This window comes from Macrosteles quadrilineatus, unplaced genomic scaffold (assembly GCF_028750875.1).
Source record: "Macrosteles quadrilineatus isolate MER2022 unplaced genomic scaffold, UCM_ALF_1.0 Scaffold_13__1_contigs__length_4303367, whole genome shotgun sequence".
Taxonomy (NCBI): domain Eukaryota; kingdom Metazoa; phylum Arthropoda; class Insecta; order Hemiptera; family Cicadellidae; genus Macrosteles; species Macrosteles quadrilineatus.
In genome coordinates this window covers 822,582-846,627 of record NW_026542606.1, presented here as the reverse complement: position 1 = coordinate 846,627, position 24,046 = coordinate 822,582, and the positions used below count along the sequence as shown (strand labels likewise).

The 24,046-nt window shown below is 33.8% G+C and overlaps 1 protein-coding gene across 1 annotated transcript in view; it reads left to right on the top strand.

Annotated features, from left to right (window-relative positions):
- The window catches only part of LOC129004933 (protein arginine N-methyltransferase 1-like), a 42,910-nt gene extending 23,569 nt beyond the window's left edge, over positions 1-19,341 (top strand). The window contains exons 4-5 of the mRNA XM_054433649.1: positions 10,870-11,107; positions 18,591-19,341. Coding sequence (XP_054289624.1) covers positions 10,870-11,107; positions 18,591-18,974 — 622 coding nt within the window. The 3' untranslated portion in view covers positions 18,975-19,341. The remainder of the gene's footprint in view (positions 1-10,869; positions 11,108-18,590) is intronic.
- The last annotated feature ends 4,705 nt before the right edge of the window (positions 19,342-24,046 follow it).

Here is a 24,046-nt window from a genome sequence, read left to right as displayed (position 1 = left end):
TTGTTACTTTTGCATTTATAAAGTATAACGGAAGTCCATTATAGACAACTTTAGTTTAGAGTATTGTCAATCTATAGTTCTAAATAATATTTCAACCGTTCTGAATTTTATCTTTCTCATTATTTATTAACTTATTTTTGAAGATTTATTTAACTTTGATAGTCATATGTGTTTTTGACTGTCAAAATTATTTACATATTCATTTTGTTATTCAGACAACAGAAGCAAAGGTTAGGAGTGCTTTCAAACAGCCGTACCTAATTATTTTGACAAAGAATATCATAGCTATGAAATGATTAATCATTTATCGTCTCTGAAGATGTTATCTGCTCAGAAGTCTATTATGGGCATGTCATTTAGGAGTGTAACTTTTTCATTATTTTCCTAAATATGGTGGTTTTTAAAATTATTTGTTTTTAGCGAATTTCCCATATAGGGAATAAGCTATTACCGTAGTACTCATGGTAAGACCTGGACTGGGACCGATTTACTTTTTCGTTTTGAGGTCCCTAGAGGCCAAAAACACCATCCATTCAAATTCATATATATATATATATATATATATCTATTCTATATATAATTCAGTTTTAAAAATTTTTGTACAACTAAATCTAGAGTACTACTGGACCGATTTTATTAATTAATGGGTCGTTGGATAGCTTAATGCGTGTAGATTTGCAAATAATTATGAAAGTTTGTTTTTGTCATGATTTATGTTAAAAAAACATGTTTTCCATAAGAAATACATTAAAAAGGGCGTTTTTCGCACTTTTTATTTGTGTGCGACTTTTGGCTGCCTTTTTTGAGTATTTCCAAGACGTGTATGGTATCATTTTATAGGAAATTTTATTCTCTTTCAGAATATCACCTTCCACTTTGGTCGATTTCCTCACCATTTAAAAGTTATTTGCAAAAAAGCTAAGCAACCTCCAAAATTATAGTAATGAGAAAATACTGAGTTAGGGATATTTTTTTTAAATTTTGTACAACTAAATCTAGACTTCTACTGGACCGATTTTGTTAATTAATGGGTCATTGGAAAGCCTAATCTTTGTAGATTTGCAAATAATTATGAAAGTGTGATTTTTATTAAATATTTGTGGGGGAAAAGTAAAAATAAGAAAAATACATTAAAAACTGCTTTTCTCAAGTTTTTGTTTTCAAGTTTCTATTTGTAGCCAGATTTTGGCTGCCTTTATTAAGTATTTTCAAGAAATGCATAGTAGTTGTTTGTAGTAAATTTTATTCTCTTTCAGAATATTACATCCACTTTGGTCGATTTTCCATCCATTTAAAAGTTATTGGCAATAAGCTAAGTGACCTCCAAATTTATAGTGGTGAGAAAATGCTGAATTAGATATATTTTTGTTAAACTTTGTACAACTAAATCTAAACTTCTACCGGACCGATTTTGTTGCTCAATGGGTCGTTGGAAAGCCTAATTCGTGTAGATTTGCAAATAATTATGAAAGTTTGATTTTATTCCATATTTGAGGTGAAAAAAAAGAGAAAATAAACAATAATACATTTAAACTACCTTTTTTTCAAGTTATATTTCCAAGTTTATATTTGTAGCCAACTTTAGTCTGCCTTTATGGAGTATTTTCAAGAAATGCTTAATAGTAATTTGTAGAAAATTTTACTCTCTATCAGAATATCACCATCCACTTTGGTCGATTTCCTCACCATTTCAATGTTATTTGCAAAAATGTTAAGAAACCTCCCAATTGGTTTCCAACCAAGTGGAATAATCAATCATTCAAATGGAAGCTGGTATTTCACTGAAGGTTCTTAGGTCAAAACAAATAGGATAACGCACTGTAATTAGAATTGAGTAAATATATCTAAAACTAAATTCCATATCCAAGATATACAGTAATTAAATTTGTGTTTTCTGATTGAGCGATACAGTATCTTAAACTTAAATGATTAAAACTATCAATATCTCAAATGAAAGCCTTTATTTCTAGAAGTATTTTAAGACCGAGACATATAGGCCTAAAATAACTTAAATAAAAATAAAGTTACCTATCATTTATTGCAGCTAAGTACTAGAACGATTATAATTATTGTTGATTTGTGATTCAGCAGTGTGTTTTAGGTAGTCCGATCTAAATAATCAACAGCTCAAATGAAAGCTGGTATTTCACTAAAGGTTTTTAGACCACAACATTATAGAGTAATGTAATTAGAACTGCTGGAATACATCTTTAATTGAAGTAAAAATTCGAAAAAATCTAATTTATATTTTTCATCGAGTAATACATTAGATGAATGAATCATGATGCTTGATGACAAATATGTGCTTGCATAGCTTTTTTGAAGACCAAAATTATAAAAATCGGTCGGGTAGAAGAGCCCAACGAACTCGAAAAAAAAAACAAATTTAACTCCCATACGAAATGTACAGGGAGGCAGTTTGTGTAGGCCTATAGCTCGAAATATACGTCAAAATGAATGCCGATGCTTGATGGCAAATCTATAATGCGTCCATACCTTTAGTTTAAGCCCAAAATTATGGAAATCGGTCGGGTAGAAGAGCTAACCCGACTCTGAAAAGAAAAACCAATAATTTTTATAGATGGCAATAATTGGTTTACCAATATTCATAATCTGATCATACAAAACATGTGTTAATAATTTAACAGCTTATTGTTATACTAGTGTGGCTTGTAGGGACATAAGTCCCTAAAAAGCTCAAATGTAAAACAACTTTTTGCAATACCGGTATTTAAACAAACTCAGAATAACATTATCTATGTGTCAGAATAGGCATCCCTACACCATATCTTTTGTGTAAAAACCAGTTTGTTGTTCTTCTTTGTTTGCTTTTGTTGATGTCATTTTCAATAAATAATTTGAATCACTCCAGTGGTTTAACATGAAAAGGCAGCAAACATATCATTGTTTGTGAATAAATACTGGTTTACTAAGGTAGCTTTGGTCTTGTGGTTAATGAGGATAAATAAAAGCTTCCCTGTTTGGAATTTTAAAAATTCATTGGAGGTTCGCCTTCAGATGAATTGAAGACGCCTGCAATTTCATCTGCAGTAGGCTTATTATACCTACGACGATCCATATTTATCCTGTCTACAAACCTAAGTTCTAATTCACTGTCACCTTGTACAACAATTTCTTCCGAAGCTCTTTTGTAAATTTGTGCAAATGGATTTTCTAATAGAATTTCAGCTAGTTTTGACAATATTTCAGGTTTTAAGTCACTATTTTCTCGACGCCTTTGACGAATTTCTGTTGCTGTTGATGTGTCAATAATGTACAATTGGCCATACACGGGGTCTTCGTCATGTTGAGGCAGCAAATCTGAGATTGAACCATAAATCTGTCCTTGAATTTTGAAACAGTATGGTCCTTTTCCTGGAATATCTTTCTTACTGGCTGAAAAATAAGCAAAAGCCATCGCACTGTTGCATTGTCGAATGAATTTAGGCTATACAGTTGTGGGCTCTCTTCAAACAAACTTTTAAGTTCTACAATAGTTTTTGACTGAGGAAGGTTAATAAGTCCGTTATGGCAACATGTCATAAAATGATTATTCGTTAGTTCTTCTCTAAAATGAAGAGCACTACATTGAATGCACTCTTGGTCCAATAATCCTGCATCATGGATCTTTACATTTCTCTCGTCTACCATGGGTCTCCTAAAAAGGGGTTGTAACATATCTTGATTAAGTTCGTCATTATCTACTCTTGCTCTCCTACGCGCACTGTCATTCCTATGAACAGTTCCCCGCCTTTGTGGTATTCCCCTGGCGTTCATATTAATTACAGTACTTATAATGAAAATAATATATATCCAGCAGCCTACATATCAAAACATCTTGAATCCCTGGTGATTTTATAAAAGTATGATCGAATATGATTACTCTACGTTGTATATTCACTGCACTAAAAAAATTTACTTACGAAGGAATGCAAATACACCATTTTAGAACCAATAACATTTACAGGTTATTTTAGTTGTATATATTTACACAACCTTAACCTTAAAATGTGTAGAAATATAAAGAAAACAACATCATTTAAAATAAACTTGAACATATGATTTAAAAATAAAAACAAAACAGAAGTTAGATTTAATTTCGACTCTTTGATTATTTATACAGAATATTTATTTTACTTACGAAGGAATGCAAATACACCATTTTAGAACCAATAACATTTATAGGTTATTTTAGTTGTATATATTTACACAACCTTAACCTTAAAATGTGTAGAAATATAAAGAAAACATCATTTAAAATAAACTTGAACATATGATTTAAAAATAAAAACAAAACAGAAGTTAGATTTAATTTTGACTCTTTGATTATTCATACAGAATATTTATTCTATGTCGTTTATTCCTTTAACACGACAATAACGTAAAAGCATGAAAAAATGAAACTTGAGTATATGATTTAAATATAAACAAAGAATGCAGACGTTTTTCCGACTAATCTTCAATATTTCAGTTTTATTAGCGAATTTCCCATATAGGGAATAAGCTATTACCGTAGTACTCATGGTAAGACCTGGACGCGGGACCGATTTTTTTTTTCGTTTTGAGGTCCCTAGAGGCCAAAAACACCATCCGTTCAAATTCATATATATATATATATATATTTATATATATATATATATATATATATATGTGTCCGTCAGCACGATAACTCGAGCAAAAATGATCCGATTTTGATGAAATTTGGTACAAACGTGTAAACGTACGTTTATTCGAACGAGTTCGCGATCCAGCATGATCGGACCATGGGAACGGGGGTTTACGGGGGGTTTTATGGGGTAAAAATAGGTTTTTCCCATTTTTGACCTAAAAAACATAAAATTTAGCAATTTCTTTCCAAACCATTTTGTAGAGCTTAAAAAAACAAATAATTTAGTATATTGAAGCGTTATTATGCGCCTAATGGTTACGGAGAAAATTCAAAAAAATTGTAAATTTAAAATTCCCATGTTATTCTTATGGATAATAAGTAAACTGTTGTAGTTTGCTTGTTTGTGAACATATTTTGATCAAATTTGGAAAATGTTTTTATTTCTTACTAACTATTCACATTTTACAAAAAAAAAACCGTTTTACCCTCCCTGATGCAGCAAACCTAATTACTTGTTAAACTAATTCTATTTAAATCAAGAATAAATGTTATATTTTTAAGTAGACATTTCAGTGTAAATACAATCAGTCAAATGGAAATTCGCTTAGTCTGCAGGTTTGCTGCGGCGGGGGTATATATATATATATATATATATATATTTATATATTTATATATTTATATATATATATATATATGTGTCCGTCAGCACGATAACTCGAGCAAAAATGATCCGATTTTGATGAAATTTGGTACAAACGTGTAAACGTACGTTTATTCGAACGAGTTCGCGATCCAGCATGATCGGACCATGGGAACGGGGTTTTATGGGGTAAAAATAGGTTTTTCCCATTTTTGACCCAAAAAACATAAAATTTAGCAATTTTTTTCCCAACCATTTTGTAGAGCTTAAAAAAACAAATAATTTAGTATATTGAAGCGTTATTATGCGCCTAATGGTTACGGAGAAAATTCCAAAAAATTTTAAATTTAAAATTCCCATGTTATTCTTATGGAGAATAAGTAAACTGTTGTAGTTTGCTTGTTTGTGAACATATTTTGATCAATTTTGGAAAATGTTTTTATTTCTTACTAACTATTCACATTTTACAAAAAAAAAATAAACAGTTTTACCCTCCCTGATGCAGCAAACCTAAGTACTTGTTAAACTAATTCTATTTAATTAAATCAAGAATAAATGTTATATTTTTAAGTAGACATTTCAGTGTAAATCCAATCAGTCAAATGGAAATTCGCTTAGTCTGCAGGTTTGCTGCGGCGGGGGTATTATAGTGTATACATTTCATAGTTGACTGGCTAAAAGTAAACCAAATGTGTGTATTGATCACTGTTTTCAAATCTATGGCGCCAGCTGTTTTAATTTCAAAAGATGTAAACAAATTAAACCCCATGTTGTATTAATGGGAAAAGTTTTATTCTGTTGCGAATTTATGGTAAAAAAATAAGAAAAATGAATAGTTTTCCCTCAAAATTCACGTCAAGACCTTTAAAATAAGACCCCTCCCATCCTTCTACGGCCATCCAGTCACTCACAATTTCTTTACAAAAATTTGACTTACGGAATTATATATATAGATTGTTATTTAATAGATTTTTCTTTGATTAAATGTTGTTGTTAACAATTTTCATTTGTGTTTAAAGTGTGTTCCTTATGTTAAGTGTGTGATTCCAAATGTTAAGTGCTTAATCTGTATCATTAATATTAGTGAGTAAAGTGGTGTATGGATTTCATAACCATTATTTTACTAGAGACCGTTGTATTTAACCACAACGGGCTCTGTTACTAGTATATATATATTTATATATGTGTCCGTTAGCGCGATAACTCGAGCAAAAATGATCCGATTTTGAACCTACGTTTATTCGAACGAGTTCTCGAACCAGCAACTTATTCAAATGGGGTTTTCCCATTTTTGACCCTAAAAAAATGGCAATTTCTTTTTAACCCGTTTTGTTGAGCTTAGAAAAAGAAATAATTTAGTACCTATATTGAAGAGCTTTTGTATGCCTAACGGTCACGGAGAAAATTCAAAAATAGTGTAATTTGAAATTCCCATGTTATTCTTATGGAGAAAATTAAAACTGTTGTAGTTTACTTGTTTATGGATATATATTGATAAAATTTGGCAAATTTATTTTTTTCATCCTATACTATTAAGGTATGGTCAAAAAACACTTTTTACCTTCCCCGTAGCAGCAAACCTAAGCACTCGTTAAATCTAATGCTATTGAAATAGGGAATAAATATGTCTTATTTATGGAAATATTTGAGCAAAAATGTAATCAGACAAGTTGAAATTCGCTTAGTCTACAGGTTTGCTGCGGCGGGGGTATTTTTTGTTAGTTCCTTATTGTTATTTATTAATATAGCTTTAGACCTAGTGTTCAGAAATATATATATAAATATTTTTTTTTGTTAATTTTTAAATTTGTCATTAATTTTTCTTTACTTAATTTTGATTTATAATGATTAAAATGAATCGAACAGGGGGACACTAGTTGGGTTTTAAAATTATAAATAGATATTGTGTAATGTTTTGTAAAATCAAATTATTAAATTTGAGAATCCCCTTCGCCGACAAGAGGAGTTGACCGCAATGTCACGTTATTGACATTGAGGTGTGGATGGGCGGAGCTGCAGCACACGCAGTTATGAAGGCTGCTGTAGTTGTACCAACCAGTTTCAACTATGGTTATTATTGCTCTGATATTTAGCATGCAGTGGACTTGCAAGGAATGTTTATTTTGTGATGATACACAATTTTTGGTTACTCTTTAACCCTCTAGGCGTCAATCGACGTAATTACAGCGACTCTTTTTTTGCCACAAGTGTCAATCGCCGTAATTACGGCGACTTGACAGGCCTACGGTCAGTTGATATAATCCCACAAGATCGAACAAACCTGGCCATTGGGAATACTAACGTGTTCAGGACATTCTGGGCTTCATGTTGAGTATAAAAGACGGCCGTTTCCCGAACTATTTATCTTGTTCTGTGATAGTTTTTCCATATGTCATTGTTTGTTTCGGTTGCTAGGGAACGAATGTTTACATTGTACTGTTGTTGTGTGTCGTGATTTTTAGAGTTTATAAAGAAAAACAGGGTGAAACTACATATTTTTTTTTCCTTATTACATTTAGAATAAAATTTATATCTCAGTTTTTGTAAATATAGTGATTTTTTTTACATATATGCGGTAATGTAAAATACCCCCGCCGCAGCAAACCTGCAGACTAAGCGAATTTCCATTTGCCTGATTGGATTTACACTAAAATGTCTACTTAAAAATATAACATTTATTTCCTATTTAAATAGAATTAGTTTAACAAGTATTTAGGTTTGCTGCATCAGGGAGGGTAAAACTGGTTTTTTTTTTAAATGTTAATATTTAGCAAGAAATAAAAACATTTTCCAAATTTGATCAAAATATGTTCACAAACAAGCAAACTACAACAGTTTACTTGTTCTCCATAAGAATAACATGGGAATTTTAAATTTAAATTTTTTTGGAATTTTCTCCGTAACCATTAGGCGCATAATAACTCTTCAGTATACTAAATTATTTGTTTTTTTGGTTCAAAAATGGGAAAAACCCATTTTTACCCCATAAAACCCCGTTCTCATTATCCGATCATGCTGGTTCGCGAACTCGTTAGAATAAATGTAGGTTTCATTATGTTTAAGAGAAGATCACCATACAATCTTTAAACAAAGACCTGGAATAATACGATGCCGTCTTTCCCAAGCTCATTTTCATCCAAACTTTTTTCTTCACAAGAACATCTTTGTATTTTTTTTTTTTAGATAAGTAAAAAATTACAGGTTTTTCTCGGACCAAATCGATAAGTGCATCATCTTGTTCTGATGTGAACACATTTGACTCCATCTAAAGTTTCACTAATACAGTAACTTCACGTAAACTTACTCAATATGATTAACCAAATAACGCTGACGTCGTGCTTGGCGCACCACGCTGAAGTCAACTGAAAGATATCTCCGGCGTGGTGTGCCGGGTCGTCACGTCGAATAGGCGGTGCAGCGTCCGCGCCCACGTCGTGTAGGAAACCATCCCCATTGCCAGCTATACTTTAGATTCTGGCGCGATGACGTAATCACGCTTTCTGTCCGGCGCGATTCGTCCGACGTGGTCTAGGAAACCAAGGCCTACAGGAGCAAGCACAACAATCCGCCACCTCAGATACATATGTGGTGGTATATTGTCATGGTGACACCTAGACGGGTACATACTTGTTACCTCTCCAACCTGACGGTGGTGCTTAATAGCTACTGTGCAATGTGGCAGGTTCTCACTTCTTTTAGTAAAAATTTAGTATGTTATGGTCCTTTTAACTCTATTCTAAACAAAATGGTACAACCCCTATTGCTGTTAAAAAAATAAGGTTCAAAAGTTATTGCAACTTTCGTGATTCCCCCATTAAATATTATACTTTTCATTGAAATGCGACCATACAAAGTAGGTATTTTAAGTATGAATGGAGATGAGTGTAGGATGAGTGGCGTGATCTTGTAGCCTTGTTAGTGACTAAGACCGACATATTCCTTAGTTTAAAGTCATTGTGAAGCCCCTGAGCTGTAGATATTATTGTAAGACTAGATTACTTACGTCAATAGCTCATTGAATTTCATTTCATGTTTCGACACATTGTCATTGTTTCTAGGAATTTCGCCATTTCCGCTCCCACGCTGGGCGATGAGAGCCGAACCATACGCTTATCTCCACAGGATATGACTAAGAATAAGTTATTTTGTGTTGCTCACAAAAAATATAGCACAGCCTATTGTCAGTTTGTCATCATCGTTCGTAGCTCGAGCGCATCTGATCTGTTTGTTGTCTGTGCGGCAAATGTATAACATAATAAAGTGTGTTACGATTTTGAGAACTGATTATCTTATCGCTGGAGTAAACAAACAACGCAACTTGTAGGGAGGGCAGGGAAGGGGGGTTAACAGCTCCAAGGTCAAGATAGTTTTTGTGCCTCGAGCCTCCAGTGAGAGGCAATAAATAAACGTCCTGTCTTGTAACAAAATGGTTGCTTGTATCTTTAATTTTGACAAAAGGTTCTGTACCGTATTACGATGGATTTGTAAAGCATCAATTAATAAATTACAGTACTAAAGTTATTAAAATAGGAATTTTATTGACTCTTGCCTAGTATTATAATATATTCCACTGAAAGTAGGCCTATTTGACTTAACCGTGTTTTGTGTTTATTTGTGACTTTTCTATCAATATGAAAAAGGAGATAAGAGTAGTTTACTTGATAAATAATGCAATTATGATTTTTTTAAAATAATGATTATATAATTCCAAATGAATAGCACTTCATTATGTTATGATTTTAGGGATTGTCCGTTTTATCCGACCTTTTGAGTTATCCGACCTAGGCTTGGTCCCATTAGGGTCGGTTAAGAGGGGGTCTACTGTAAAGGGTTGTTGACGACAAGCCAATAGAATAAAGTATGTGTCAAATTGCTGACACCGTTTATTTTACATTTGTTTCAGTGGCCACTTGACATTTAACCTAAACGTGTTTAATTAATTGAGTCAATTTTTTGGCAAAAACTTTGGAATCCAGTTATTTAATATGATTGGGCTTTTAGAACCAAGTACCGTACCTATAATTTCCACAAGGCGATACATTACCAATTGTACCTTTGTTTACAATTGTTTACCTATTGTTTGGAGTTCTCCAGTGTAAAGTAGGTGATGGTTTAATTATGAACTAGAGGTCGTCCAGTGGCCGAAAACTCGACCAAAAATATGTAATGTACAGACTTCTCTATTTTCACCCCATGCTGTAAATAAAACATGTGATTGGAATTTCTTCCATTAGTTTTGATTTTCTGTTCATATTTCGTTGTTATTTTGTCAACAGCATGGCAACCCATAAGGCCCATGGTAATTTTTTAATAATTTTTAAATTCATTTTTCGTGCTTATTCTTGAGCCTGTTTTAATTTGGGGATTCTACACATCTACAGGAAAATATCTTTCTAACAGTATGCGTGGATTTTCCTGGCGATGCACACGAGCTGAAAAAAGTTTTTAAAGAAACATGCTTGCCTTATTAATATATAGAATAGATAGTCTGAATGTTTTTTTAATTTTTTTTTTAAGAAATAGTCTTTGCTTACTGGTACTGTAGTATATAATTTAAGAATACTGAATACATAATCTTACATGAACCAAGATGTAGTAAGATTTGTTTAACTGTTCTCAGTTATTGCCTTTTCTACGAGAGTATGTTGGACACAGTGCTGTATGCCCGAGACAAGTGGCTAGCCTCAGACGGACTCATGTTCCCTGACCGCGCGACGTTGTTTATCTGTGGGATCGAGGATCGGCAGTACAAAGACGACAAGATAAACTGGTGGGATGATGTTTATGGTTTTGACATGAGTGCCATCAGGAAAATTGCCATCAGTGAGCCCTTGGTCGATGTTGTGGATCCAAAACAGGTAACATTGCTATCAATCTACAGTACATCTTCTGTGACACTTTTATAATAAATAAATAAAAAAAACTACTGTCATTTAGGTACCTAAATTCACAATACCTAGTTATTCATGTGTAATGAAAAAGTCTGTCTTTTTTCAAGTAAAGAATCTCAATCAATGTTGACTGAGGCCTCTGTTGGCTTACATTTGGTGTCTATCTACATTCCTGACATTTTTCAAAGATTTTTTGTAAGGATTGTCCAAACCATGATCTTTTAGCGAATTTCCCATATAGGGAATAAGCTATAACCGTAGTACTCATGGTAAGACCTGGACCCGGGACCGATTTAATTTTTCGTTTTGAGGTCCCTAGAGGCCAAAAACACCATCCGTTCAAATTCATATATATATATATGTGTCTGTTAGCGCGATAACTCGAGCAAAAATGATCCGATTTTGATGAAATTTGGTACAAACGTGTAAACCTACGTTTATTCGAACGAGTTCGCGAACCAGCATAATCGAACCATGGGAACGGGGGTTTATGGGGTAAAAATGGGGTTTTCCCATTTTTGACCCTAAAAACCAAAAAATGGCAATTTCTTTTTAAACCGTTTTGTTGAGCTTAAAAAATAAATAAATTAATTATATTGAAGCGCTCTTGTATGCCTAACGGTCACGGAGAAAATTAAAAATTGTGTAATTAAAAATTCCTATGTCATTCCTTACTTATGGAGAAAATGAAAATTGTTGCAGTTTACTTGAATGAATGAATGAAAAAGTGCTTTATTGCTGCTTTTATTTACATTTCCAGATACCACGATGCCATGCGTGGTATCTGGAAATGTAAAATAAACACTTTAGGCATTGGCCGGAAAGGCCGTCAGCCAGGTTGGCAACACAGCAAAGTTACATTAACACTTAAAACAACCACAACATATATATACCTAACAGATAATCAAAATAATACGATAGACACTGAGAAAATAATAATAAGCTACTTGAACAACAACAATAGTAGTAGTTTACTTGTTTATGGATATTATATTGATAACATTTGGCAAATTTATTTATTTCCTCCTATAGTATTGACGTATGGTCAAAAAACACTTTTTACCTTCCCCGTAGCAGCAAACCTAAGCACTCGTTAAATCTAATGTTATGTAAATAGGGAATAAATATGTCTTATTTATGGAAATATTTGAGTAAAAATGTAATCAGACAAGTTGAAATTCGCTTAGTCTACAGGTTTGCTGCGGCGGGGGTATTTACTATTTAACAAGGGTAGACCTAATTGATCTACTACTATCTACTGTCGAGTCAAAAAGTATACATACTCGAGTTTGAACTTTATTGCAACGTAACCAGTAGACTTAGAAAAATACAAGTAATATAATTGTACAATTACCTCGTTACAGCTCCGTAGTTTCCGTATATATTACGGCCGTTTCAACATCAAAATGCCATCCTCAGATACATACATCCACCGGATTTGGCGTCGTCAAGAACTTGATAAACACACGTAACACGGTAACAAACATTTAAAACACATAAAAAACAAAAGACAGGCCTGGCGCGCACATGATGAGTACGTGTACGGATGCTGACTGGACATCTGCTAGTTCGTTCCAGCCGTTGCGGTATTATCTCTTGGACTTTGATCCCTTGGCTTGCTTCGTTTGATGATGTTATTGAAAATAGTGTGAGATTTAAATTGTAGTTGGTCATTTAGTATGGATTCATTGTTGTTTTTTATTTTATGAGCTTTATAAATCTCATATTCCTCAAGGATGTCTAGTCTATTTCCATTTATACAGGCGTGCAGAATTTCTAAGCCATTGTCCAAATCAAGTAAGTCGTGATTATTGTCAACCAGGTGTTGTGCGAAAGTGGATTTTTGTTTGTCAGTTTTTCCGTTAGGGCGATGTTCTTTGTACCTAATGCTAAAGGAACGTCCTGTTTTTCCAATGTACGTACTCGGACAACTAGCACATTTTATTTTATATACACTTGATTGGTCAGCTTTATTTTTATTAATCTTAGGTTTTAACTTATTTATAACTTTATTGCTGGTTCTGAAAGCTAGTTTAATTCCATGCTTTTTCAACTCATTCTTTAGGCAGTGTTGCAGGGGATGAGAATAATTTACGCAGACGAATTTCTTGTTTTGCTGGGTTGGATTCTGATTTGGAGTTTGTTTATTTTTGTACTTCTTTACTAAGCTATCGACCATTTTAATGTCATACCCATTAGATAGAGCGATTTGCTTGAAGATTTTGAGTTCTCTATTGTAGTTCTGTTGTGTCATTGGGACATTTAATAGGCGACATGCTATTGTAGGCGGCCAGTTTATGTGATACGGGGTGGTAAGAGGTGCTGTGGATGGTTTGGTTTGACCATCGATATATAAACACAATGGATCGCGCGCTGAGTAGCAGCTGTGCGGTCCGGCTACAGACAGCTCCCCCCACCACTTTCCGGGCATACCTGCAGCGCTTTCATTTAATGCAATGTTATTTTACACTTGAATAACACATACAGAACATGTGATTGCATCGTTTAACATTCGTTATCTACATTTTACAGTATTAACTGTTTATTGTGTAAGTTTAATTGATTTTGTTTGTTGAAAAATAATCAATATATTTTGATAAAAACTCCAATAATGTAAAACAGTTTTGGAACAGTTTTGCTTGGTAAATTATAAGAACAGAGGAAATAGGAACGATAATTAAAGACAAGAGTAGGCCTACATATTTATAATTTAATCCGTACACTCAATTTATTAAAATACATTTCTTAATAAAACAATATCATAAAGAAACAACACAACTACATAAGGACACGTGTTCAAAACATCATACGTTGCTAAATAAAGCATGTTTTGTTCATTTCTGCCTATAATGCCAACATTTCCATTTACATATGCTAAGGTTTATTTGTTTGCTTTGCTAGTACAAATTTAATTTGTACATAAATTCAGGAAAATATCTTGCAAAACTATATCATATACAGGGTGTCCCGTAAGTAAACAGCCCATCCCCGGGAATTGGTTCTATGGGTCAAAATAAAGAGAAAATCAAGCATTTTTTTTCAAATCACTTCGTTAACCAGATATGTAACATTTTTTTTTTACATAAACATTTTTATTTTTGAAATTTTCAACCGATCTTTATAAAACTTGGTATGTAGGTTAAGATAGATAAGACCAATGCTAGAAAAAAATCATCTTGATTAAACATAAAATTTCAAAATGGTGGCCATTTTAATTGTTTTAACTTAAATTGCTCAAAAACGGCTATTATGACAAAAGTTTCAAGGACACTTCTATTTAGCATATTTATTCCGTATCAAACAATACAAAGTTCAAAAAGTTCGAATAAGAAATAGCTTAAATATTACGATATTTAGTTGTAAAATGGGACTTGGTTAACGAAGCGATTTTGGAAAAAATGTTATTCTTGATTTTCTTTTTATTTTGACCCATAGAACTATTTCCCGGAGTTTGGCTGTTTATTTGCGGGACACCCTGTATTAAACACCAAAACTACAAAATCACTCACGTACAAAACATCAAACGTTGCTAAACAAAACAAGTTTTGTTAACTTTTGCCTAATCCCTACCTTTGCATTTACAGCTGCTAAGATTGTTTCTTTTGCTTTGCTAAAACGAAGTATCTTAAAAAACAAGTTTCCTATGGATTTTGCTCATTTAATTTCGTGGTTATCCTCCCCAAACTCCACGTTAGATATGTGGAAAACAACAGCTCTAAAAAAATCGTCTTGAGAAAACTTATAGCCTATGTTAAGATGTACTTAAAAATTTAAGTCATCTAATAATCTGCTGGTTATAATTCTTATGGAACATATATTAGTCATGAACCCTAGGGCAAAGGGGTTTCTAGGATGCTGCAAAATTGAAACTTTTTCAATTTTCAAAGTCTGTAAGTATTCTATGCACTCGTTCAACATTTCTGAATCACGTATGAGATTTTCTTTCGTACGAAATTGAACTGTTCTTACTTCTTCTGCTTGTGTAATTGAATGCAGAACACGATTCTGGCATGATCAAAGTACATCACGTCGAAGAAATACTACTACGAAAAAATAAAACCACGCACTTATATTGACTCTGCTGCTATATTGACAGTAGTGGCAGTGCACGTTGTTGCCCGGACTGTGGTGGGGGGTGTCTGACAGCGCCGGACCGCGTTTCGGCTCACGCAACACATGCAGCGCGCGATCCATGTTTGTTATATATCGATGGGTTTGACGTAGTAGGCTTTCTATATATGCTAAAATCTAATCTGTTATCAATCTTTTCTATTGTGATGTCCAGGAAATTAATTTTACTTGATTGCTCAGTTTCCATAGTAAACTTCAAATTAGGCGCTATATTGTTGAGGAATTTGAGCAGAAGGTCGAGCTGTCTTATGTTACACTTGAAAATAAGATTGATATCATCAACATTACGGTGATATTCCATTATCTTGTTTTTCTGTTTGTTTAGGTCTGAGAATATAATATACCTATTTTCATTATGGTTCAGATATACGTTGGCGAGTAAACTTGATAAAGGAGAGCCCATTGCTAGGCCAGTTGGTTGATTGTAATATTTATCTGTGACGCAAAATGCTAGGGGGGTAATAAACTAGTATTCACCAAAGTCAGGCTAAGCCTACCCCTAGAACCGGCCACACTCAAATTTCTTCCCTGGAGTGCTCAGAAGGAGCCGAGAAAAATCCAGGGGTCGATACGAAGTTGTCACGGCTTTGACTGATCAATTTATTTAAATTTAATCGAAGGCTCAGAGCTCTAGAAGCGCTCAGGAAATCCTGCAGACGCCCAGCTGGAGCTAGATCATCCCAGCCTTCGTAAAAGTGTTTTGGAGAATTTTGCCTAACTTTTAGAATGACTCTGTAGGGCCGACGAGTATCCAATCATAAGACAATTTGATATAAATACTCATATTAAGCTTTAAAATAATAAACTAAAGACTCTAATAAAATAAATAAAAGTGCGACGATCGGATGAACAAAATCTAGAATAAAAATCCCTACAGAGTCGTCAGAGCCTAATTAATATAACTGGACGGATAATTTAACGTGATAGGTCTAAAATAAATTTAATATTAATATTTCGTGGCTGATTGTTCAAATCAGCCTACTCCCAAGACTAGGTTCTCTCGCCCGCCAAAGACGGGGCTTAGAACTCAGACGACAAGTCTCGGGGCATTAAAACAGTAAATTAATTAGAATAAACGTACGTAATAATCATTCGTAGAAATCATAATTTTGAAACCAATTGTGATTGAAATCAAACCAAACGATAATCACCGCTAGTCACTGGCAGGCAGGAACTGGCGGGTTTTATGCAAGTTGGCAAAAATGAAGTTATTAAATTTATTTATTGAAAATCGAATTTGGAAATGGGAATGCGAATGTTAAACGAAAATGTAAACGTAAATCGTATCAATGTGATTAACTAATATAGCTAACCTTCGGTAAACAAATTATTGATGATCGTGCAAGCATTGATAACGGGCGAATGTAATGACGAAGTTACTTCGAAGACGGCGTCAAACGAATAATCCTGTCTTTGAGTAAAATCCTTCGTTCCTGGCCGCTCGAAGCTTACGCGCTCAAGCGGCGAACTTTAGGACTACTAGATAACAGCAACAGCTGATCGAATTCACTTGTTGAGCTGGTCTAGTTTCGTCTGTTGTCTGTCAACAAATAAACACCAGTTTGGGGTTATGTCGTCGTCGGCATTAAATATCTGTAAAATCGGCCGGTTTAACTTTATTATGTGAAACGAAGTGCTATTATTAATTAATATGTAGTTATGGGTGTGTGTATGTACTTCACTGTGATTAAAAATAGGCCTCGTATTTTTAAAATTTCTTCATTCCATTCTTTTTCGACTGTGTCAAGTTTATATATATTTCTGAACACTAGGTCTAAAGCTATATTAATAAATAACAATAAGGAACTAACAAAAAATACCCCCGCCGCAGCAAACCTGCAGACTAAGCGAATTTCAACTTGTCTGATTACATTTTTGCTCATATATTTCCATAAATAAGACATATTTATTCCCTATTTCAATAGCATTAGATTTAACGAGTGCTTAGGTTTGCTGCTACGGGGAAGGTAAAAAGTGTTTTTTGACCATACCTTAATAGTATAGGATGAAAAAAATAAATTTGCCAAATTTTATCAATATACTAGCTGTAACCCGCGGGCTTTGCCCCGTTTAACTTCTTAATTTTCAAGATGATCTCGTTTGCATGGCTCAATCACGTCCTGGTTGAAGTTCGTTCGCTACGCTCACTCACCTTTAGGTTGGAGCTCGTTCGCTGCGCTCACTTTCCTTCAGGTTAGCTCGTTCGCTACGCTCACTTGCCTTCAGGTTAGCTCGTTTGCTACGCTCACTCGCCTCCAGGTTGAAGTTCGTTCGCTACGCTCACTCACCTTTTGGTTGCAAATTAGCTGTTGTCATAAATGTAAAAGAAATAATAGTGCTAGTGCTGCACCCTGTTGGTAATCCTTGTAACTTTAATGCTATTGAACATCACAGAACAGAACCAACTTGTTTAATTGAAACAGCTGTTAAGATTCAATAATTTCATTTCTCATAAGGTTAACATGGGATGGGAAACTCCAGAGCCACTGGGGCGGAGCCCGAAAGGATTTTTGAAATAAGAATATGCCTATATGTTAATCGGGAATGTGAGCTATCATCATGCCAAATTTCAGCCCAATCCGACCATTATTTTTCGCGTTTACTTTTCCCATACATACAGCAACCACCTCTTTTTTATAATAGTATAGATAGATATCCATAAACAAGTAAACTACAACAGTTTTAATTTTCTCCATAAGAATAACATGGGAATTTCAAATTACACTATTTTTGAATTTTCTCCGTGACCGTTTGGCATACAAAAGCGCTTCAATATACTAATTAATTTTTTTTTCTAAGCTCTACAAAACGGTTCCAAAAGAAATTGAATTTTTTTTGTTTTAATGGTCAAAAATGGGAAAAACCCATTTTTACCCCCATAAATCCCCGTTCCCATGGTCCGATTATGCTGGTTCGCGAACTCGTTCGAATAAACGTAGGTTTACACGTTTGTACCAAATTTAATCAAAATCGGATCATTTTTGCTCGAGTTATTACGCTAACGGACACATATATAAATATATATACTAGTAACAGAGCCCGTTGTGGTTAAATACAACAGTCTCTAGTAAAATAATGGTTATGAAATCCATACACCATAGTTTTACCAGGAAAGCTTTCAAAATGCTTTTGGGATTCCAAATTTTGTATGCAATGATTAAAATATTTTTTGTCTCTGAATATGCTATTAGCATTTGAAGAGAAACTAACATGAGCTGATTGAATTGTTGTAATTCAAGCAACAATTTAAATCTCCTTTTCATCCAGTGGTGTTCATCCCGTTGGTTGGCATCACTAAAAATCCAATATAATGTTTCAGGTGGTGACAAATGCCTGCTTAATCAAGGAAGTAGATCTGTACACTGTTGTTAAGGAGGACTTGGACCTTCAAGCGCCTTTCCATCTGCAAGTCCGTCGTAATGACTACATTCAAGCCCTCGTTACCTTCTTCACTATAGAGTTCACAAAGTGTCACAAGAGGATAGGATTCAGCACAGCCCCAGAGGCCCCTTACTCTCACTGGAAACAGACAGTGTTCTACCTGGATGAATATCTGACCGTCAAGAAGAACGAGGAAATCTACGGGGTCTTTTCCATGAAGCCAAACAAGCGCAACAATAGAGATCTCGACTTCTCTATTGACATTGAGTTTAAGGGAGAATTGTGCGAGGTGCATGAAACTAACAAGTACAGGATGCGTTAATGTGAAGTCGCACAGGTCAAGAATCAAACTATCTTCGATTGAACTATGGTACTTGAATAGTTTGATCTGTAAATCTGGACTCAATGAGGGAAGATAATTTGCCTCCCAATAAAACGCTGTGCTCTGTTCTAGTTATATTGTAACCATCTTTAGTGTAGTTTTGAACTGTAGACAACTCATATCTCAGTGTTTTCTGCTAAATAGCGCTATCAGTATTTTCTGTTTTAATGTAGACAACCTCAATTTGGTTTAAATAATTTTAATTTTTATTCACAGGTATTTTAACTTTAATATTAACTTTATATTTAATTGTTGTATACTGAGCTACTTTTATCTAATTATATGCCCCTTATTCTAAATTTCCCAATATTGATTTTCATTGGATTATATGATTCATCACTTGATCAGAGAGTAACTGAAACATATCTGACCTTTAGTACCTAACTTATTAGTCCTGTTCTCTAACCTGCCTCTTAGTTCTAATCAGGTACCTATCAAACAGTTCCTTCAAATTCCTTTAGTTTAAGATATTAGTTCAATCTGTGATTATTTTGATATGATTCTGAATAGCTTTTATATTTGCATGTGTATGCTAAAACATTTTACCAATAAATTTAAATTTTATAAATCCTGTTTTAAGCTGGGTTTTCCTAAGAAGCAGAAGCGGAGAGCGGAGAGAGGAACGCGGAGAGCGGAAAAGAGATTAACATGGTGTTCTGCTACGCTTCTAGGAAAACAGTAACATTAAATTACCTAAGACAAGTGGAGTCCGCTCTCTGCGTTCCTCTCTCCGCTCTCCACTTCCGCGCCTAGGAAAATCCGGCTTTAGAGTTATTTCCTAGTCTGAAAGTGGAAATAAATTATGCAATGAAGTGTGATACTAAAATGATCTATTATTAGCAGAGTAGCCATCCTTTTTACAGAGTTGACATATATTTGTAACATGCTTATAGCTTTTTTTTACCCACCTTCACATTCTAGGATGCTAGTTCTAGCCCGGAACTGTTTTACACATTACTTCAGGTCAGTCCTGGAGGGTTGCAGCATCATCATTTATCACATACATAAAATCTATTGGTGATTGGCGGGTTTTGAACCCAGGACCTCGGGCACCGAAGCCCCTCCCCTCGTTCTACCACTAGACCGACTCGCTCCCCAACGTGCGTAAATAGCAGTTAAACCTGTATTTTGCGTTTGCAACGGAAAGTGTACGAAGATAAAAAAATTGGTTTTTAAAATTTACAATGAACGTGAAACAGTTAATTATTTACCACTTATTTAAAAAAATAAAATTCAAATATATCATAATTTTTTTGGTTTTAATTCAAGTAGGCTATAAGTGGTGATAACTTACTGGGTTATGTATCAAATCAAATCAAAAGATCTTTATTCATACAATTTGTAAATACATGTTTACATGAATAGTGTCAAACAATGAACATAAATAATTACATGAATAGGTAGGCTACAATCAAAATTATTAGTAGGACAGTATTTATCACACTACTCCAGGTTGCTGTTTTCTGAATTTTAAGATCAATTATCTGTTCTAAAGTTTAAAAAGTCATCAAATGAATAAAGTGCCCTCTGTATTAAAAATTCTTTCAATTTCACTTTGAAACCTCTATCATCCTGCATGCTTCTTATGTGATCTGGTATGTGATTTAGGAATCTGATACCGTTGTATGAAGTTTTTCTTTTGAACAATTCTAATTTATGATTTGGTAATACTACTTTATTTTTATTCCTAGTATTATAGCTGTGGATATCTTTATTTGTAATAAAACTATATTATTTTTTACAAAAATTATGCATTCTAAATGTATAAGCTGTAAACAGTCAAAATTTCAAATTTAGTAAAGTAAGTTTTGACAGATTCATTGTTCTTAAAGTTTAATATGGCCCTTAATGCTCTTTTCTGTCCTATTAGTATCTTTGTCAAATTTTGAGCAGATGTTCCACCGTAGACACAGATCCCATAAGAAACATGGGATTGAACATTGGCAAAATAAACACTTTTTAATACATTCGTATCACAGAGATAATACAGTCTTCTGATGGCATAGATTCCTGAGTTAATTTTCTTTAAGACATTATCCACGTGCAGATTCCAACTTAGATTTCTATCAACGATAAGGCCAAGAAAGTTAGTATTTTCAACTTGCATAATTTACTCATTATCAATGTAAATATTTATTTCCTCTTTAATTTGTCTTTGTTTAGTGCAAAATGATATGCAGTTAGTCTTTTGAGTGTTTTGAGTGTTCAAAATTAAATCGTTAGTGATAAATCTTTAATTTTTGCTAACTCCACAAAGGAGTGAATTTCTAATTCTATACCAGTTTTTGCAGACATTATAAGGTTTGAATCATCGGCGTACAAACAGAGCTGATTTTTGATAGAGTTTAATTTACTTAAGCAATTCGGCATATCACTTATGTAGCAGATAAATAATAATGGTCCAAGTATTGACCCTTGGGGTACTCCATATTTAACTTTTTCTAATGTTGACTGAAATTTAATAACTTGATTTTTCTCAGTTCTTGATACTTCTACATATTGTTCTCTATCAGTTAGGTATTTAGTATAATATGTAAGCTGTGCCATAGACTAACCAACACAAGTAGACTTCTCGACCCATTGAAAATTTTGAAGTTTGTTTTTATTGAAGAACTAGCAGATTACCCGTCCTTCGTACGGGGCTGGCGTATAAGTATACATTGCTTATTGCAGTTATACTCATGATTTGTGTATGCAATGGAAGAGGACACGGTTTGAGAAAATTTGGTTATTTTAATTTACGTAAGCTATAGTATAACACATATACCAAAGCTATAATGTTCTACCATTACACCTAAACAATAAAAAAAATATCAACAATAACTTAACTGTAAACAGTGTAAACCATCCTACTTTAACAGCTCTCATTGTGCATCACAGCTTTTTGTTGTGGCTTGGTTAAAATTAGCTATGTTATAATAATATATTTGGTTCTTACCGTCTACGCAATCAGGGGCGATAGGCCTTCTTAACTACGGTCGTTTCGGAGATAACTCCATCGTCAGATGCGTAGCAGCATTGACTATATAACACTAGTGTTATAGTCAATGGTAGTAGTACACTAAACTATTGTCTTGTTATACTTAATACGAACATATATTATTACCAAATGTAACCAAATATATTATTATTATATTTTCACGCAATCTGCCACACTCAAGAATATAATATTAGCTGCTTGGTGAAAACCCGTCGAAATGGGGTTACTGTAAAGGCTTATGCTAATTCATCTATGGAAAGTTAGGTGTAGTGGAATATACTTGAATTGAAGTTGGCTTTTATTCTTGGACTGTTAGGGACCTCCTCGTTTATATGGTTGGCAACAAATAATGCAAATGACATAGCAATGCCGCATTTTCAAGAAGAAAAAAATACTGTAAATCGGCAGTTACCATGCATATAAATATTGACGTTTACATGCATTGTTAAACAACGTATCTTATAAAGGATGATGTGATCTAGTTTAAAAGGAATATGACCTTTCTGTCATGACAGTAGCTGCTTAAATAGTATTTACTCTTTGTGCCTTTTTTTACAGCCAAAATGTCGTGTTATTTTCAATCATGTTAAAAACCCAGTGGACCACGGTTAATGACTTTCTAAATCATGCACATATTTCTACATAATATCCAGTTGCTGTAAACTACTATTAATTTAACAAAATATGGACCCGGCCCAAACGGGCAATGTGCCCTTCTGCACTTGTATTATTTTGTATTGTATTACACAATCGAAGATTTTTCCAATGATTGAAAACATGTATGACAATAATCTCATGAACCTATGATGATCTGTAGAATAATATGATAAAATATAGGAAAAATTGGTGAAAAAGTCGGACAACAACCCGTACAACAGATATTAGATAGCTCAATGAGAAATTATTGTAAGAGTTCTGTGATAAAAGGAATTTCCACTGATTTCGTAATGGAACGTTATATTTTCCAAAACGTGACATGATACAGAAGAAAATCAATTTTGAAATCAGAAAATAAAATTCAGTAACTCCCAATAAATGTGTGTTGTTTAAAACACAATTTTAAAATTAACAGCTGTTTCATTAAAAATTATTATCCACATGGCCAAAATGTAAACAAATCTGTCCAGGGATCTTTAAAGGCTTCTGGAGCAGAGCCCTAAGGGAATTTACTTTGTGTTTCTTTTGATAACTCATCTACAGACCAAGGCCTTTCTTTGGGAGACCTCTACCAATTTTCTACACCCAGCCGTTCTCTCAAATTAGTGGAGACAAAGTTTCCAATTAAATATTTAAATTCCCCCATGTTAATTTTATTGGAGAAAACCTAAACTTTAATGGAAGATCCTGCCCAAACTAATACAGATTAGGGCAATTTTTTTGACACTTCAATCATCAAAATCGGTCCAAAAATGAGGGAGGAGTTCTGTTTACAAAAATCGGCTTAGCGTAATATATATATACCAGAGAACCCGTGCAGCTCAACGAGCCGCATAGTATGAAACATAACGCCGTGGAAAACGTTATGCTTAAATTCGAGTAATTCTGGTTACATACCAACTTACGGTGACTGTCCCTCGCTGTCCGTGCCTTGGATATATTGTCTTAGCTGTGCATAGTTTAGATTTTCAAACTTTCTACCCTAGAAGAAACTTCAACCCAAGTAATTAAACACTTGCTAGAAACTAATTTTAAATATCTCTATTTGCCTCGTCAAGGTTCACCTACATTATTTCTGCTCTCGGTTTTAACAGATAACTTCTAATGAATGCTAAACGGTCTGCTCCAATTCGAGTTAACATGTTGCAACAAAGTTTTTCCAGCATTGACAATTGAAAAAAAACTGTTGCCTTATTGATAAACTGTGTTAAGTAATTTAAGTTGGGTCATTTTATTTCTTTTATTTGAGACATCCCCTTAATCGAACGAATTTTCTCCGTAGAGAATCCTGAAAAGTGGGGTGATATATCGACAATTTAATTTGCTCCATTTTTTACTTACAAACTCTGGGTTACCAATTGGACAGCCATAATCT